We start from the raw sequence: 19,520 nt of genomic DNA, 5'->3' as shown, positions 1-19,520 counted from the left end.
TTCTAGCAACGTCCTCATCAAAGATCCTCTTAAATGGGAAGGCAGGAAACATCTTCTTGCATGGACGAGGATTACGTCAGGGAGACCCTCTATCACCCATGCTCTTCATTCTAGCGATTGATCCTCTGCAAAAACTCCTTGCCGCAGCACAGGAAGCAGGTCTCCTCCAACCGCTCCACAGGCCGACTGCTCGTTTCAATATGGCCTTATACGCAGATGACACTGTATTGTTCCTTAGACCAGACAGGAACTCCAAACGGTCCAAATGATTCTTCAAAATTTTGGCCTCGCGACAGGCATGGTGACCAATTTATCCAAAAGCGAAGTCTATGCCATTAGATGTGACACCCTCAACTTACAGGATATTCTCTCCCCCTTCCCGGCACAGATGAAACACTTCCCTTGTACCTATCTAGGACTTCCACTCCACATTAGGAAACTCAGAAAATCAGATGTTCAACCTCTCATCGATAGGTTCTCGGCTAGGCTCCCAACATGGAAAGGAAAGTTACTAAACAAGACTGGCCGGACGGTTCTGATAAAGTCTACCCTCTCCGCCCTCCCGACCTATCACCTCACTGTTTCCCCCCTTAAAAAATGGGTTGAAAAAAAGATCGACAAAATTCGTAGGGGCTTCCTCTGGACAGGGTCAGAATAGGCACAGGGGGGACAATGCCTAGTTAACTGGAGGAGGGTCTGTAGACCAAAAAACATGGGAGGCCTTGGTATAACAAACCTCGAACTTTTTGGTTGCTCTTTAAGACTCCGCTGGCTTTGGCAGGAATGGACCGCCGTCGACAAGCCTTGGCAGGGATCGAGTCTTCTTTGTGATGAAACAGACAAGCAGCTGTTCAGAGTTTCGACCACGATAACCCTTGGAAATGGTAATAAATCAAAATTCTGGCATGACAGATGGTTGAACGGGTCACCCCTGAAAGAACTTTACCCTTCCCTCTATCAGTTGGCCACGAGAAAGAACAGATCAGTGGCACAGGAGATACAAGGGAACAACTGGTTGAAACAGATGAGACGAATGAATACCACAACACAGGTTAGGGAATTCATCCTTCTATGGCACCAAATCCAACAGGTGGAGTTGCAGGAAGGCATAGACGATGCGAAAGCTTGGAGATGGACTCCAAATGGATCATATTCAGCAAACTCCGCCTACAGGATCCAATTTGTTGGAGGCATACAAGACAATATGTCTGATTTCTTCTGGAAGGCGAAGGTAGAAAACAAATGCAAATTCTTTGGTTGGCTCATGATCCATAGAAAGATCCTCACAGCCGACAAACTCCAGCTTCGTGGATGGGACAACAGCCACATTTGTCCTCTGTGTGGAGTAGAACCGGAGACAATAACGCACCTCCTCATGGAATGCGCCTTTGCTAAACAGGTATGGAGACACACCTGGCAAAAGGCGGGCTCCACATGCCTGTGGCTTCCACCTTCGATGGAGATATGCTACGATGGTGGTCAGCCTGCAGAAGAGAGATGGCCAAAGAACAAAGAAGAAATTTTGATGACCTCTTCATCTACACAGCTTGGGGCATTTGGCTACAGCGCAACGCAAGAGTCTTCAATGGCACTTATAGTACAGTGATGCAAGTGGTTGATTCAATTATCGCTATGTGCAAAGCCTAAGTTGAAGCGCATGTTCTAGATGAGTAGTGCTCGTACTCTCCTTCTAGTTGCTTCTCATTTTATTAAAATTTTAGCCCCTTATCTCCCCGATTTGCCTTGATAGAAGAATACTTGGGATCCTTTGTAATCTAGGTTTGTAAAAAACCTTTGTTGCTTTTTCTCTACTCTCCTTAATGAAATTGGCAGAGCTCCTGCCGTTTACCCTAAAAAAAGGTTTAGAAGTAGAGATTTTACAGTTATTGAAGAGGTACCATAAGATAATATAAAATTTGATACCTCACATTATCTAGGTATCAAGAGATACCAAAAAATGGTACCTCATCGTATCTACTCAACGACTGTAGTATATGCGCTAGGGAATAGGGATCCGCAAATTCGTGTCTACAAGGCCTGCAGATTCAGTAAAAGGGCCCATGGGCCGTGGCACGGGTGCTTTGAACACGTGGACCCTGCCACTCTTCTGGACTTCTCCTACGGCTTGTTTGGTAACTTGTGAGGGAAAGAGATTGGGAGTTTACACAAGGGAATTTATGATGAGATTAAGATGGGAATTTGATTTTTAATCTCAATATCTTGTTTGGTTGGGGTGATGGAAATTGATAGGGAGTTTAGGTGGAGATTAGATCATTAATAAAAACGGATGGCTGAGATTTGCTTAGACAAAGTAAAGGAGGAATTCCCTTCTAATTACCTGCCCCTACCCAGATATTGAAAAGAAAGGAGTTCCTTCCTCAATTCTCTATCCCCATCCCACCAAAATTCCCATGTCTCCCAACCAATCAAAACACTTAATAGCATCATCCCTGTAAACTCCCAATCCCTCTAAAAACTCACTTTAACCAAACGAGCCGCTAGCCTCCCACGCTCTTCTTCCCCTCGGCTCTCGCCGCTTAACTCCTCCCTCCTCAAGCGGCGACTCGCGGCGGCCGGCGGCGGCGCAGGCGCAGGCGCAGCCATGAACCCGATCCGATCGGCCCTCGCGAGGGCGCTCCTCTCCCCGAAGCCCCGCCCGCCGCGCGCCCGCCACTACGCAACCTCCGCCACCGGCGGCGCGACGCAGCCGGAGAGCGTGGCGGCGGAGATGGTCCGCTACGCCCTCGGCGGAGCCAGGCCCGGTAGCTCGCCAGGTTGTCCCCCCATTGCTGCGTGGTGCCGCTGAGCGCTAGGGTTTTTTAGCCTCACTCGGTCGCTCCGTCGTGTGAGCTGAATTGCTGTTGCTGTTGTGCCAGATGAGGCGATGCGGATACTGGAGCAGGGGGCCTCGAACCTGCAGGGAGGCGGCGAGGGGTGCGGTGAGGCCGTCGGGATGCTCATGCTCGCGATGTCTACGCTGCTCTATCGGAGGTCCGGTGCTAGACATCTGGATTTTGTAATCCAAACACTTTATATTGAGCAGTTTGGGTCGTTTCTATCTAATCTGCTCGTAAATTTGCCCTTTAATAGGATTCAATTTGGTCCCTGATCTGCATAGCTGGTTTTAGCCACTCGTTTTTTACCTATATGTTGACATTTAGGAAGGATTTAGACATAACAAGAATTACAGAAAGGAAAAGAGGATTGTGCATATAGATAATCTTGCGAAACGTAATACACTACACCTCAGAATCCTATGCTAGCTAGCAGGATTGGTATCACTTGTGGGAAATTAATATCCATTTCCTTTAGATAATGATGTTTAACTGCCCACAACTCCCATTTTATACTGGATTTAACTTTTCTAATTTTACCTTCCCAGTTGAGTAGTTTGAGTAACATCATGTTAGTTTCTCGGTACAGTGGAAGACGCCAAGAAGCAATGGAAAAACTCAAGGCAACCAACCAAGTTGCTCCTGCAGCTTTCAGAGGTGCTTTTATAGTCCTTTCTGTAAATACTAAAGTTTACTAAGTATCATTCTGTATTGGGAGCAGGCTGAAATACTAGCTATGTGAACTTCTCAAACAAATGTGTCTCCCAAGTCTCATATTTATCTTGTGATTTTAGCAGCCACCAGAGACAAGGAAAAACTACAGATATTTGGAACTTATCATTTGATGATCTGATGGTTATTCAATTATTGTAGCCTAGACCCAATAGAAAAATTGCCGCTCGGGAGCACATTTTAGTGCCACATTGTTAATTGAGTAGACAATACCAACATACTAAGTTATGAACACACGGACAAATGCATGTCTACCATTGTGTTAGCCCTTCTATATGAAGTGGAAGGGTGTTGGTGTGTGTAATTTGTCTAGCACTCAGTTAAACGGTGATATATCTTTGATCTGGAACATTACAAGCTTACAATTATCTTTTGTCGAGTAAGAATGTAAATCATCATTTGATATGGAAAGAGTTGAGGAAAGGGAAGCTTTTGATCTTAACTGATGTTATATATTTTGGTAAATAATGTGCAGTTGCAGCATGGGAAGCAACAATGGGGCTGTGCATGGAAGCGGGCCAGGTTTTCCACAGCACTCAAGCACATTTAGCCTTGTATGGTTTTAGGTGAATTATTTTCATGATTACCTTAAACATAGGTTATCAACACCTCAGTGTCCCCAGATGATTTGGTCGATCTATCAATCAAGGATGATAATATCAAATGGTCAGATCAGGGCCATCTGAAATGTCGGGTTAATGCTATCAAAGGGCTTATTGCACTTCTAAATGGAGAGACGGAATCAGGTTATTTTTATTTACAATGGTCTATCTCTTGTAGATCATAGGTAAGGCATTTTGTCCAAAATGATTTACAGCTGTTCTTACCAGCCCAGCTGTTCTTCGATGGGTGCAAGGACCTATGTGCTGGAGTAGGCAATAAACAAACTGGTATGGAAGTCTGAGACAATTTGGCCTTTCACATTCTTCCCTGCAATTATTTCATACACAATAGTGATGTTCCTTACAGAAAATGCTGTACTTTCATATTGTGAATATCTGCACTGTGTTGGGGATTTTCCTTTGGCTACTCAAATGTATGAAAGGGTTCTGGAGGCATTAACCATGGAAGACATGTCTGGAAATTTTTTAGCCGCATGTAACATGGTTCCTGAGGAGGTTTCTCTTGGGGCCACCTGTTCATATGGCCAGCTTTTATCACATTCAGGGTAAGATGACAATTTCTGAATCTTTTATGTTGTCCTTTTTAGTCCTAATGTTTGCTTGATAAACTTGGGAGCATTTGGCTTTTGAAATGTAGCAATTCTGTGTTCCCCCTTCCCTTTTGTTCCATCTTCCAACTGAGAGCACTTGCCTTTTCCTTTCAAACCAGGAAGTTCAGTGAGGCAGAGGATTATCTCACAAGGGCGCTAAAGAAGGCTGAAGATCAATTTGGTTTGTCAAGCTAATTTATTAAATAATATAATAATAAATAATGGCATTGAATCAATTGCCTATAAGTTACCAATACTGCAAGCTTTCAATCCATGCAGGGGCAAATCACCCAAAGGTTGGCATTGTATTGACTTGTGTAGCTAGAATGTACAAACTGAAAGCAAAAGCAGAAGGTTCTAGCTCAATAATGGTTCAGGAGGTCAGTAAATATCTCATTCCTGTTCTGCTTGCCCTGTTGTCCATCAGTAGAAACTATAATGGCCTTGTTCCTTTGATCTTTAGTTTTAATGATGAGACAATTCATGTACTTTCTCGAACGAGTTTGCTCGCAGTTATAATTATCACTGCTCTACAGACTACAGAGTACAGATGCTGTGAGTAAACTTTTTTCAGTCTGGGTGGGTTGGGACTTTGAGCTTATCAAACCAGCTGTGTTTTTCAGGGGTTATACAGGAAGGCCCTAGAAGTATTAAGAGCCCCTGCCATTAACTCTGAGGGTAAAACAATAATCTCTTATGATATGGCTCGTTTTAACCACTTGAGGATTTTATTATTTTATTTTATTTTTTAGGTGTGAGCAAGCAGATGGATTGGAGGGACATCATCTCCCTTGCTAGAGGTTACACTCTGAACTATCGCTCCTATTAATCCCTTCTTTAATTTATTGCACCAAACTCTTAAATAAGATCATTACATCAAATGCAACTTTTAAAGAACTAGTTGTGTGGTGCATCCAGGATTATGGCATATATATAGTTTAAAATTGAGAAAATTGTCACCATGATTGATTGACAGCTAACTTCACTATAACCTAACAATATGGCATCCAAATCTGCCCTGCCTGTTTGTTTAGTAAAGTAGGATTTTCGTGATATATTACTTCTGTTGGAGCTCATCAAGGGATGTGTCATGTGTGAACACAAATTTCTAATAATTTTTGTATCGGGGAAAACAATTCTTAGATTTGACAAACAGGCGTAGTGCCTTCTTGCGCACAAATGCTAGACCGAGCTGCGATTTTCTAAGCCCCAACAAATATAACATTTTTTTATATAGTCGATTGGACGCAATCATATGCTGATTGTTGTTTTAAACTGGCAGCAATCAAATAATCAGCAATTTTTTTTCAACTCATTGATTTCTATGTTGATGTTGCTTGTATGGATGCTTCTACTCCCATAGTCCCATTCTAGTTGAGGCCATACTGAATTTGTCTTTACATGTTCAACTTTCAGGAGAGTATGCAGAATTGTTGCTTATTCAGTCAAATAGAAAAGCCGAAGGTGAACGGATGAAAGAATGGGCAGAACATGCTTGGAGGAATAGTAGATTAACATTAGCTCAAGCCTTGGAATTTTCAGGACCTTCAAAACCAACAGTTGTTGATACCCGGATCGGCAGGGTCATGTAGCCTCCACAATCTAACGAATGGTACTATGCAATAATCTGCGGTTGTAAGCCTGTAAATGCACCAATATATATATGAATTTCTCCTTCAGAATTTTGCGCCTAACTGTTTTTAGAAGAATTTAACATGCACGGACCCTAATTGCATAAATGAGATTTATTGCTCTAGAGCATGTACAACAGTGCTTAACAGACTTTCTCCGTTGCCATGCAAAATAAATTTGAATAAATTTGGTAACATGGATGAGAGAAAGGGGAGGAAAGAAAAATATGGTTGCTACGTATGAAAATGGCTCAGTGGCTACTTTTAGCATTTATTAAAGAAAAAAATTATTGCATGGGGTGGATAAAAGGAAAAAAAAGTAATAAAAAAATTCATGGGCATTAATGGTTTAGAGCTTTTATTGTCTCAGCTATTGCAGAAAAATAGTATGTATTAACTAAGGATGTGTTCGGTTCACGGTCATGCATGGATGGGATATGGCCATCCATATTTTGTTGGATATGGTGATCCAATTTCTTGTTTGGTTGGAGGGATATAGTATGGATGGGAGAAGCCATAAGTTAGTGGGATCCATTTGTCATATATATATATATATATATATATATATAATCATAATATAATCATCCGAGATCTTGTTTTAAAAATTTAATTGTAACAAATATAATTGTGTAATCAAACCATAAATTAGATAAACGGTTTAGAAGAAAAAATCATTTAAAGCTTGCTTAACAAAAAATCAAACCAACCACAGCCAATCAGAATATGACACATCACCCAGACTAAAACTGGATGGCTTCATCCAACCAAATAACCCAGACTAAAACTGGATGGCTTCATCCAACCAAATAGACCGGATGCACTCATCCAGCATATTGAGGGAATATTCCCTATTCTGGGCCGCCCCATTCACCCTGCCCTCCAACCAAACACCACAAAAATTCGGACGGCCATCTCCCATCCAGGCTCATCCACCCAACCAAACACACCCTAAGAGCTCGTATCAGACTTAACGTTTGTACATGCCACAATAACTGGCTGCGTTCGTTCATTGGGTGATTGGAGAGAAAGACATTGTTTTCTATCCGCATATTTCCCAAACTACTCAACGGTACGTTTTTTAAAAAAATTTTCTATAGGAAGGTTACTTTAAAAGATCATATTAATCCATTTTTCAAATTTAAAATAGTTAATACTCAATTAATCGTGTGATAATGGCTCACATCGTTTTGCATATCTTCTCTGTCCCCTTCTCCTCGAACTCAGCCGGAGTTTTTTATTTGTTTCACACATTTGTAAATGACAGCAGGTGATTGAAATGTTGAACTAATTATGAAGATAGCCATGGGTAGATTTTGCTTTTAGAACTATTTTCGGTAAGTGAATCAGCGAATTTGGGGAAATGTATGTCGCCTTTTGTAACTAGCAAATGGAGTGTGTTTGGTAATGAATTATTTTAAAATATTGATAATGTTAAGCTCTATTATTTGCGTAGAACATCACCCGCTAGGCCGCTACTTCCATTGAGCGACCAAATGGAGCTGACACTTATCATTTCTAGATTCTACTCCCTCCATCCCATAAAAAACGAATCTAGTATCAGATATGATATATTTTAGTAAGATAAATTTAAACCACTAGAATATGTCACATCTGATATTAGGTTGGTTTTTATAGGACGGAGGGAGTAGAGGTTATACCGTAGAGGCCGTAAGTAATATCGACCCTGAAGAAAGCAGCAATGAGCAAACAGTTAAACGGCCGCTACCCAGTGCTGACGAGAACTAGAGAGAGATGCTTGTGAACGCGTCGACTTCGAAGTGGCCATCAACGAAGTACTCGGACTGAGAAGTGGGAACAGCCTAAAAAGTCCAGCAGGCAAGGCGGGACACAATTTCGTGGTGTTACTCTTGGAACTCGTATATGAACAGATTATTATACAAAGAATCGAATTAAAAAAAATACTAGTATTTTACAAAGAATCGGTCCCATTTGGGGCAAACTAGTTCTTCTAAATTTTTTCACCGTCCCATGCACGTACCTACGTGCCGTTGCCGGTGCTGCGCCGTTGCGGCGAGGCCACCGGCGTGGAAGCCAAAGAGGCGGCTAGCTCAGAAACGGAGCGACGCGACCCGCCGCCGCTCGTCGTACCAGCCGACGCAGCTGAGCGCGACGAGCACCTCCACCACCGCCGCCTCCGCCTTCTCCGCGTCGGCCCACCGCAGCGTCTGCAGCGCCCACGCCCGCGCGCTGCCGCCGCCGCCGCCGCCCACCTCGAACCGCCGCTGCCTGTCCAGGCTCCGCTCCGCGTGCCACCGCGCCGTGTCCCGCGCCATCGGCGCCAGCCACGCCAGGATGCGCCCCGCCGCCGACCTCCACCCCTCCGCGAGCCCCGCGTCCAGCTCCACCGCCACCGCCGCCGCGGCGCCGCGCTCCCTCCACCATCCACGCAGCTTCGCCCGCACGGCCGCACGCAGCTTCGACGGCAGCATCGCGTACAGCTCGGCGCGCGCCTCCTCGTGGCGCTGCCGCCCCTCGGCGTGGTCCGTCTCCAGCAGCAGCTGCTCCGCGGTGGTGATCACGTTCGCGTACTGCAGGTCCAGCCCCGCGCCGCCCACCGTGCCCGGCGGCGGCTCGAGGAGCTTCCTCCAGTCGACGCCCGGCGGCGACGTCTGCCATGGCTGCTGGCAATGCGAGCGTATGATCGGGCACGAGTTGCTGCTCATCTCGATGCGCAGCGGCACGTCTCGACGTTGGATGGGCCCTGACAACGACCTGGGCTGCGCCGCCGCCGACATTGGGTGGAGCAGAAGCTTGGAGAGGCGGCTGTGGACGGCTTCGGCGGGAGGGAGCGGCGGGGGCAGGCCGGGGACGTGGGCGCCGAAGATGACGCAGACGCGGACGAACACCGCGCAGGCGGCGCGGGCCATGAGGATGACGGCCTTCTCGTAGCTCTGGCTCCAGAGCGACTCCTCCTTGAGCCGCCGCACTCTGGCGCGCTGCGCCCTGATACCCAGCCGGAGCGAGTCGGAGCCCACCGCGTCGACGGCGGCGGCGGCCGGCGAGGGGATCGGCCCGCTGAGGCGGCCCCACCCACGTCGGGCGAGCTTCTGCTCCGCCGCCTCGAGCTTGTCGAGCGCCTCCATCTCGGCGCAGAGCTTCGCCGTGGCGGCGACGAGCCGCTCCATCCTCTTGGCCTTCACCTTGAGCCCCTTCGCCACGAACTGGTCCAGCCGCGCGTCGGGCGCGCCGGCCTTGAGGCTCGCGTACGGCCCGGCGAAGTCGAGCCCGCACCGCGCGCCGAGCCGCGCGACCGCCGCCGCCGCGGCGTCCAGCGCCGCCACCGCCTCGGCGCAGGCCAGCCGGAGCAGGAACGCCTGGTCGGTCGAGCTAAGGTACTCCACGCCGGCCGCCCGCATGGTGTTCGACCGCAGCCTCGCCACCTCCTTCTCCGACAGCGACCGGTGTAGCGACAGGAGCTTCGTCATCGTGGACGCCGCCTCGAACGCCAGGATGCCGAGCGACGGCGAACGCCTCCCGGCGCCCGGCAGCCGGAGATCGTCGTCGTCGTCGCCTTCGCCGCCGTCGTCTGCCCACCGCATCTTGGTAACCACCATGGACACACCTCACCTCGGCTCGATCGCCGCCCGACCGGATTCACGCGCGCACGTAGGAGGAGATCTCCACGAACGATCTCCACTAGGCCATGGCGACGCGGCGCATCTGGTCTCCGGAGTAGCGGGAGGAGAGGAGAGGAGAGGGGAGGGGAGGAGGAAGATGGGAGTGGGAACGTTCGATCTGGGAAGGTAGGCGTCAAGAGAGATTCTTGCGGCGTTCGCCTCGCACTGATCTCGCTGTTGGATTCCACGGTGTAGACGTAGACGTGTGTAGTGGTTACATGGAGTCTTGGAGATGCGATAGTACGGTTCCTTTTAGATTATGGATTAGATAAACCTGGCCAGTGAAAGTAGTACATTTTACAATCTTTTTTAGATACACTAAGGGAAATTGACTGGATAAAGCACAGGGCTAGACCATGGCTGTGTTTAGTTGCTAAAAAAATTTGGAAGTTTGGGGAAAATTATAAGTTTGGAAAAAAGCTGAAAGTTTATGTGTGTAGGAAAGTTTTGGATGTGATATGATGTGATAGAAAATTGGAAGTTTGGGGTAGTTGGAAACACGGTCCATATAAGGTTTTGTTTGATTAATCCCCAAGAGAGGGGGTATTGAGGCGAATAATTTCACACTATTTTTTTCAAATCCCCTTCAAGGCCAGGATTAACTTAAGTGGGTGATAAAGTATAGCTAGCAGCACCCCGAAGTGAAACCTAATTCTAAATTATATTTTGTTTTAACAAGTTGCTCCAAATTTTCTCTTATAGATGTGTGGGGATGGAATGAATGATTTCTGTTTTTTATCTGTTACTATGGTGGGTTCACTTTTTATTATTGGGAGTTAACTTTAAGATGTCTGTTGGAGATAAAAATAATAATTTACACCTTAAAATCAAATCAGGAATTTCCAAAGACAATATTTTAGAGATGGATTTTAGGTATTTGTTGGGTATGCTCTTAATAATGAGAAGATATATATTTGGTTGCTAATCTTAATAACGAGTACTAACCTAGGATTGGATGGTAGATTTATATGAAGTAATTTGTATCTATGTGCAAATGCAACTAACAAGGTCCTTCAATTTGAGACATGTGAACGTGATCTTTCTTTCTAGTATCCGCATGAATGCAACTAACAAGCTGTTTGTGTTGACATATAAGGGGTCTAATTTGGATCTTACTTCTACAAATATAGCTTTTGGCACATGAATACTATCCTCATGCATATTCTATCACCTATTTTTTTTTAAAAAAAAAGCAATGATACTCGTTGTTTTAAACAAGATGTATGCCCAAAAAAAAAATATGTTTCTGGTATACATTGCTAACATGAGCCCAATCAAGTTGTGTTTTGGCACGGGTTTAAATTGCTGTCGTTGTTTTATGCTTCCCAACGTAGTCGGAGACGTGTGATGGTGATGATGTTGGGTTGTGGCCGGGGTGTGGGGAGTTTTCTTGTTCCTTCAGCTTGGTTGTGTCTTGCTTCCATGTTGGTAGTTATTAGCTTAGTTGGTTGTTGTTTTAGTTATGGTTTTCACTCAAATTTTTTTAATTAATGAATTTTATAGTACTTTAAAAAAGTAAATTAAGGTATCCAAATTTTATATTAAAATTTTTAATACCTTGAGATAGTTAATACTTAGAGGTATCAAATTTTACACTATAAAATATGTTACCTCCAAATAACTCCTTAAGGATATAAAATTATCCTATTGTTATATAAAAGTGCTGAAAATGGTCAGCTCAGTATATACATTGCAAACTGTGCCTTTTAGAAATTTGTGTTGACCGCCGGCCATTTTCCATGGGGCTGAAACTGAATACCTGGTCCATTTAGGGCCGTGATCTGACAAAGTTTCGATCGTTAAATCGTCGAGCCCTGTTTTGATAGTTAAATCGTCGAGCCCTGTTTACGTTAAGCTGTGTAAACGAAAAGGCAAATGTCAGCCAACATTTATGAGTTTAGACCACGTACAAACAAGCAGGCGAGATGACGGTTCCAATTCGAAGTCTACAGTCCACTCTCCCCACCTCACTAATTAATGCCTTCCGGCTTTTGCTGCCCTGTCAATGCACCTAGACGAATAGTCAATCATCGTACTCCCTCCGTCCTATAATATAAGGAATTTTTAATTTTTACTTATAACGTTTGATTACTCGTATTATTTAAATTTTTTTTACAAATATAAAAAAACGAAAAGTTGTGCTTAAAATACTGTAGATAATAAAGTAAGTCATAAATAAAATAATTAATAATTTTAAAAAATTTTGAATAAGACGAGTGGTCAAATGTTGCAAGCAAAAACTCAAAATCCCTTATATTATACTCCCTCCATCTACTTTTGATAGTCATATTTTCAAATCTGAAAATTTTATTTTTGATAGGCATATTTCAATCCAATAACCTATCATCTTAATGATTTTCTTGAATTTAATGGATGACTCTTCATTCTTCCACACATGATTGGCTACATGGGCTTTGAGAAATGTAAATATTAATGAATCGCTTGTTTACGAGGAATGACTAGTAGCATGCTTAAATAAATGATAAGTAGAACTACTTATTCTCGGTCTGTCTGTCAAGATGAAATATGACTATCAAAAGTAGATTGAGGGAGTAGGATGGAGGGAGTAGGTTACTGCAGGGTGCTGGCTGATCATTTGCATTAATCTGTCAATGTATGATTGAGCCTTTACTTCATCATTGCAGATTAGATAATTCGCAGCGTCTATTTTATATCAGAGATGGGTGACCCATTTCACACAATTGTTCAGACTTGTTTCTGTAGTACTCCCCGTTTCCTAGATATTTAATATTTAGAATATAATTCGGTTAGCCTTTCAAAATTCCGATCATCAATAGCTCCTCAAATGCTTAGTTTTAAAATAAAAGAAATTATACACATTGACTTGTAAACTTTTGATTTTATATATGTATTCTATTATATAAAATTGATGTTTGAAATTTTAAAAGTTTAATTTAATTTTATTCTAAACATCAAGTATTTATGACAGTAGAGAGATAACCGTATATACTTGGGATGCGTTCGGCAGCTTGTGCTCCCAACTACACCACATTTTGTTTTCCGCACACACCTTCCTAGACTTCTAAACGGTGCATTTTTTTTAAAAAAAAATTGTATACGAAAGTTGCTTTAAAAAAATCATATTAATCTATTTTTAAAAAAAATTGACTAATACTTAATTAATTGTGTGCTAATAAACCACCTCGTTTTGCCTGTTTAGAGGGAGAGTTTCCAACTCTCCCTGCTGAACACAGCCTTGAAGTCTCATGTGTAACGTGGTCTATATGGACAAATGAGAATCGTTCAGTTCCGATCATATGCTCTGCGTTTCTGGCTTTCTACTGCTAGTCTTGACGTGTGCCCTGCTAGTCCATTTTACAGCCAAATCTGAAGACTTCTAGTCTAGGGCTGTGTTTAGATTCAAAGTTTGGATTCAAACTTCAGTCCTTTTCCATCACGTCAACCTGTCATATATACACAACTTTTCAGTCATATCATCTCTAATTTCAATCAAAATCTAAACTTTGTGCTGAACTAAACACAAACTATAGATCATTTCGTTTGTCAGAACGCGAGAGCAAGAACAGTTTATCTTTCTCGATTAAAAAACAACAGTTCAGGCGTTGGGGGTCCTGAATAATTAAATCTCCGTGTGGAACTAGGATTTTATGTATGATTAGGGTGACACGGTTTTAATAATCAGGGAGTTGGATTGCTGCGAAATGAATTGATGATTGGTTGCTCCTCCGCTTGTTTGGAAGGAGGACTGGAGCTAGATAAGCGTGTTGACCACCCCCAACCGCTTCAGTTGAGTTGAGTCGGCATCGGACGCCTCCGCGGGATGAACAGCGAACCCGGTTGTTCGATTTCGTTGGGTGGAATGTCAACTGTTCATAACAAAATTGCACCCGTACTGTGTCAAAGATGTTGCTCTTTCGGCATGCATGGGGCATGCGATATTTCTTGTCCTCACGTAGTGTAGATTCTCTTTATATCATATATATACTCTACTTTATCCGATTAAATAATTTTGCAAATAATATTTTTCAAAGAAACACAACATTATATTAGACGCTTCCATATGTATGCGCATTCACCACTATAAATTCAAACGTATACTCTAGCCATATAAATATCTTCGAAAGACCGTGTTAGCTTGTTAAAAGTCATATTACCGTAAGATCATTTCTGATAACAGAAATAGAAATGGGTAATGTTTCCCTCTCTAGCACAAGGAAAACAGAATTATTTGTTGGTAGCATAAGCATAAGAAAAAGCCTCGTACGTGATCAGTTGATCACAACCGGAAGTACTATCGATTTACCATTGCCATTGATCCACACACTTTTCCCCCTCACAGACAGGCCCAGATCACACCGAATGTTTTTTACCTGAGGAAGTGCCGTACTGCCGTCTGACTGACGGGGACTAGAACGGTTGCATTGACACGAGCCGCGGCCGAATCGACGAGGAGGCAGGCTCACATTCTGTCGTCGCCGTCGTTCTCTGCACCGCTCTGCACGGAGTCTGCACGTACGTCGTCTTACTCCCTCCGAATGCGACGGCGTCCCCGTGCATTGACGCACGGTGCCATACTTCCATGCACCTCAAGCGAGCGATCCGTGTCATCGGGATCCAACGAACACATGTGACACTGACAGTATGACACATCGATCGTGACGGTATATATGTTCACACCGACCGAACAACCGATCAATTTTCGCTATATATGTGGTTGTAATTGCCTTTTTTAGCTATTTTTTTTAAGATTATAAGTTGTTTTGACTTTGGTTAAAGTTAAACTATTGTAGAAAAAAGAAATAAAAAAATTTCAACCCAAGACAAATGTATTATAAAAACATATTTAATTACTAATTTAATGAAACTAATTTGGTGTTTGTGTTGTAAATTTAGAGTAGTTTAACTTTGACCAAAGTCAAAACGACTTATGATATAGTATTTCAAAATGACCGTCTATTGCAGATGTACTCTTTTTCTCTTAATATACTGAATTGATGGAAAACTTCTGCGCCAGCTTTTTTGCGTTTGAAAAAAAAAAGTTCACTTTAGGTCCCTTAGCTTGACAGCGAGTTCGATTTTCGTACTTCAACCGCAATATCAGATATAACGGGTCCCTCAACTATTAAAATCAGTGCAATATAAGTCCCAAGGCGGTTTGGATGGTGGTTTCAGCTGACGTGGTGTCTACGTGGCTAATTTGACTCGGTTTTCATCTTACGTAGCATTGACATGGCACATTAAGTAAACTTTAATAATTTAAAAATTAAAACAAAATATATGGACCCATATGTCAATCAAACAATAGTGGGAGCCACGTGCTAGTGGGTAGCGTCAGCTGAAACCACCATCCAAACCGTCTTAGGACCTATATTGCACTTGTTTTGATAGTTGAGGCACCCGTTGTATCTGGTATTGCGGTTGAAGGACAAAATCGAACTCGCTGTCAAGTTGAGGGATCTAAAGTGAACTTAATCAAAAAAAATCACTGCTTCCATCATGGAAAAACCACATGGAATAAGTTCATCTGAGGTCCCTTAACTTGTCAACGAATCCGATTTTCGTCCTTCAACCGCAAAACTAGATACAACGGGTCCCTCAGCTATCAAAACCAGTGTAGATGAAGTCCCTCGGCGGTTTTGAGGGTGGTTTGGCTAACATGGCGCCTACGTGGCAAATTTGACTTGGTCTTCATCTGATGTAGCATTGACGTGGTGCATACGTGGCAATTTGATCCGGAAAAATAATAAACTTCGTGGGACCCACATGTCAGTCTCACACATAAATCAATAAAAGAATGGTAGGGCCCACGTGGGCCCACATGTTAGCTAAAAAAAGATGGTGGGGCCCACGTGGGCCCCACAAGTCCCTCTCAACTCTCGTTTCTCTTCCTCTTCGCTCTCCCTCGTCCTTGCGGGGAGCGGCGGCAGGGCGGAGGGGCGGGCGGAGCGGCGGCAGGCTGCGGGTGACGGAGGTTGCTGGAGGAGGAAGAGGTAGAGGAGGAGGTCGCCGGCGAGCGCGACAGCTACACTCCGTCGGCCGCTCCGCCCGCAATGCCCAGCCGGACGGCGCCACCCCTCCTCGCTCGGTAGCCGCACGTACCACCTCCCTCCTCGCCCGGCCGCCTCCGTCGACGTCCTCGATTGTCACATCCGGGTCGGAGCTACCCTTCGTCGCTCGGCCGCCGAGTGCCGCCTCTCTCCTCGCCCGGCCGCCGCACGTCGCCTCTCCTCGCCCGGCCGCCGCGCGCCGCCTCTCCTCGCCGGGCCGCCGAGCGCCGCCTCCCTCCTAGCCGGGCCGCCGAGCGCCGCCTCCCTCCTCGCCCGGCAGCCGTGCGCTGCCTCTCCTCGCCGGGCCGCTGAGCGCCGCCTCCCTCCTCGTCGGGCCGCCGAGCGCCGCCTCCCTCCTCGCCAGGCCGCTGCGCGTCGCCTCTCCTCGCCCGGCCGCCTCGCGCCGCCTCCCTTCTCTCCCGGCCGCCGCGAGCTGCCATCCCTCACCCGGACACCGCCCGCCGCCTCGGGGATGGGAGAAGGGGGAGAGAGGAGGAAGAAGAGGGGCTCTAGTTGAAGAGAGGAAGATGCTGAGAATGACATGTGGGGCCCATGCGGGCCCCACCATTTTTATATTAATTTATGTGTGAGACTGACATGTGGGTCCCACGAAGTTAATTATGCTTCCAGATCGAATTGCCACGTCAGTGCCACATCAGATGAAGACCAAGTCAAATTTGCCACGTAGTCGCCACGTCAGCCTAAAACACCCTCAAAACCGCCGAGGGACCTCATCTGTACTGGTTTTGATAGTTGAGGAACCCGTTGTATCTGGTTTTTCGGTTGAAGGACGAAAATCGGATTCGTTATAATAAGTTAAGGGACCACAGATGAACTTATTCCAAACCACATTGGGCATGGCTACGCGGCCCGTGTATTTCCGGCCTGGGATCTCATGCACGGGCCGTTTGGATTATGGGCTGAGCTTGCAGGCTGGCCTGGACGGATATCTGGGCCGCGGTCGAGTTCAACTCAGAAGGGTCACGTAGTGTTGATCGTGCCACTTCTTCCTCTCTTTCCCTTTTCTAATTCCTTTTCGAACTCTCGGGTTTCGTAGCGGTCGAGTTTCGTACGCGCTATATAAATTGAGATGACCACGAACACTACCGAAAATCTCCAGTCACCACCACCAGTCGATCGAGGAGGCGAGAGGCAAGATGCAGATCTTCGTGAAGACGCTGACGGGGAAGTCGATCACCCTGGAGGTCGAGAGCAGCGACACCATAGACAACGTCAAGGCCAAGATCCAAGACAAGGAAGGTATACTAACATACAATATATCGAAAATGCTGCCGCTCGGTCGCCCGGGGAGGGGGAGAAAATCGGGCGCTCCTCCCCTCCCCCCTCCACAACATGTTCATGTGCTTCTACTGGGACCCCACCATGTGTCCCTACTATTTGCCACATATCTTCACCATATACTTTATTACAACAAAAAAATCACATATTTTGGAAACCTCCTATTAAGGGAATTTGGTTTATTTTTTATTCCAAAAAAATGTTTCACCTAGTGTACCCATAATATTTCACTATGTATAAATCTAATGTTGCAGTGAACTGAAATACTCCATTGCAACAAAAAAACCCACATATTTTGGAAACCCCCTATTAAGGGAATTCGTTTTATTTTTTGTTCCACCGAAAAATGTTTCACCTAGTGTACTTATAATGCCTCACTATGTATAGATCAAATGTTGGAGTGAACTGAAACATTGTTTTTATATAAGGTGAAACAACACCCGATTTAAACGAGTGAAACATTTTCGATTTACTTAGTGAAACAATTCCGATATACCCGGTGGAACATCGTGCAACATTTAAAAATAATTCAATAATAAGCTAAAAAAAATTTCGTCGGAATATATCCATGTGTGATCTTATTTTGAAGATTTAGTTGCAACGAATTTAATGGTGCAATCGGATCATGATTTGGATAAGTAATTTAAGAGAAAAATCAGTTTAAAGTAGTTTTTCACGTAAATTGGACGCTGACGTTAACATGACGTCAGCGCCCGATTTTTCCCCCAAAGCATCGGGCGCCCGACGCGTAGGGCCTTCCACAATATATACATAGTTACATAGGACTTCCTCCGTTTCAGATTATAAGATATTTTGACTTTGGTTAAAATCAAATTACTTAAGTTTAACCAATTTTATAGAAAAAATAGTAATATTTCGACCTAAAATAAACTTATTATGAAAATATATTTAATTATTAATTTAATAAAACTAATTTAGCAATGTAAATATTACTATATTTTTCTATAAACTTTGTTAAACTTGAAGCAGTTTGACTTTAAGCACATCTTATAACCTGAAACGGAGTAAGTATAACTCTAGCAGTAGAGCATTGGAGCATCGTTCGATCCTCTTATCGTGTTCTTTCGGTAATTCAGTTGATCATCATCTCAACCCACTGTCTGGAACTCAAATTTTTGCAGGGATCCCGCCGGATCAGCAGCGGCTCATCTTCGCGGGGAAGCAGCTGGAAGACGGCCGCACGCTGGCCGACTACAACATCCAGAAGGAGTCGACGCTTCACCTGGTGCTCCGCCTCCGCGGCGGCGGCAGAGGAGGCTACCCCCCATGATCGAGCCCAGACTCCAGAACCTAGCCCTCAAGTACAACGAGAAGAAGATGATCTGCCGCAAGTACGCACGGTTTCCCATTATTGCCTTTCTTCAATTGACCGATCTGCCGATGATTTCACCATACAGACTCGAATATTGATGCATACTTAATACAATTGTGTGGCGTACTGGCGTTCGTTTGCACTTTCAAGTTTCAAATTAACATGGCCTGAATTTGCGTTTGGTAATGCAGGTGCTATGCACGCCTTCCTCTCAGGGCTACCAACTGCCGCAAAAAGAAGTGCGGCCACAGCAATGAGGTGAGAGAGAGCCATATATAAGTTCTTCTCATCGATTTCAATTCATGCATCAAAAGTGTTTTATTCCCCTTTTCTTTATGTCCATGCATGTTCTTGGCTTTAGTTGCAACTTAAGGCTTTCAAAATTAACATATAAAAAGAGAGATAAAGTTTAATTATATACCGTCAGATTATACATCATTTATGGGCATATGTTATAATTATTTTTGATATGACGATGTGTGGCAGCTGATAGCCTGATATGATTCTTTCATTCTATTATATCTGATCCGTTCTTTTTTTTTTCCCAGCTGAGGCCGAAGAAAAAGTTTATATCCAAGTTTACAATGTGAGCCATTGAAGACGTTACCATACATCACTCGAAACAACTGTGGCGCTGTGTTTATGTTTATTTCCCTGTGAATTAAATCGCACAGAGCATGCGTGTCAGTGTGTGGCAATTTTTGCTTAAAATGAAATTAAGTTTTCTGTTGGATGTTAAGTTCTATCGCTCTTTCTGAATAAAAAAAAATATTCGCTAAATCTTCTAGCTTCGCTTTACTTTCTGCTTATT

At 44.4% G+C, this 19,520-nt stretch overlaps 2 protein-coding genes and 1 pseudogene across 2 annotated transcripts; 2 read left to right on the top strand and 1 right to left on the bottom strand.

Moving 5' to 3' along the window:
- The first annotated feature begins 2,502 nt into the window (after window positions 1–2,502).
- Window positions 2,503–6,461, top strand: LOC127772576 (uncharacterized). Its single transcript, XM_052298511.1, has 12 exons — window positions 2,503–2,774; window positions 2,877–2,991; window positions 3,424–3,491; window positions 4,042–4,088; window positions 4,165–4,312; window positions 4,397–4,456; window positions 4,536–4,734; window positions 4,899–4,960; window positions 5,059–5,159; window positions 5,403–5,457; window positions 5,532–5,579; window positions 6,196–6,461. Exons 1-12 carry the CDS (start codon window positions 2,603–2,605, stop codon window positions 6,369–6,371), a joined length of 1,251 nt encoding a protein of 416 aa, XP_052154471.1. The 5' UTR covers window positions 2,503–2,602; the 3' UTR covers window positions 6,372–6,461.
- A 1,628-nt stretch (window positions 6,462–8,089) lies between these two features.
- Window positions 8,090–10,252, bottom strand: LOC127774631 (uncharacterized). The gene is made up of 2 exons (XM_052300912.1): window positions 8,410–10,252; window positions 8,090–8,230 (listed from the first exon to the last, which is right to left on the bottom strand). Exon 1 carries the CDS (start codon window positions 9,983–9,985, stop codon window positions 8,480–8,482), a length of 1,506 nt encoding a protein of 501 aa, XP_052156872.1. The 5' UTR covers window positions 9,986–10,252; the 3' UTR covers window positions 8,090–8,230; window positions 8,410–8,479.
- A 6,982-nt stretch (window positions 10,253–17,234) lies between these two features.
- LOC127774112 (ubiquitin-like) lies at window positions 17,235–19,454 on the top strand (annotated as a pseudogene).
- The last annotated feature ends 66 nt before the right edge of the window (window positions 19,455–19,520 follow it).

This window comes from Oryza glaberrima, chromosome 5 (assembly GCF_000147395.1).
Source record: "Oryza glaberrima chromosome 5, OglaRS2, whole genome shotgun sequence".
Taxonomy (NCBI): domain Eukaryota; kingdom Viridiplantae; phylum Streptophyta; class Magnoliopsida; order Poales; family Poaceae; genus Oryza; species Oryza glaberrima.
This window is presented reverse-complemented; position numbering and strand designations above follow the sequence as displayed.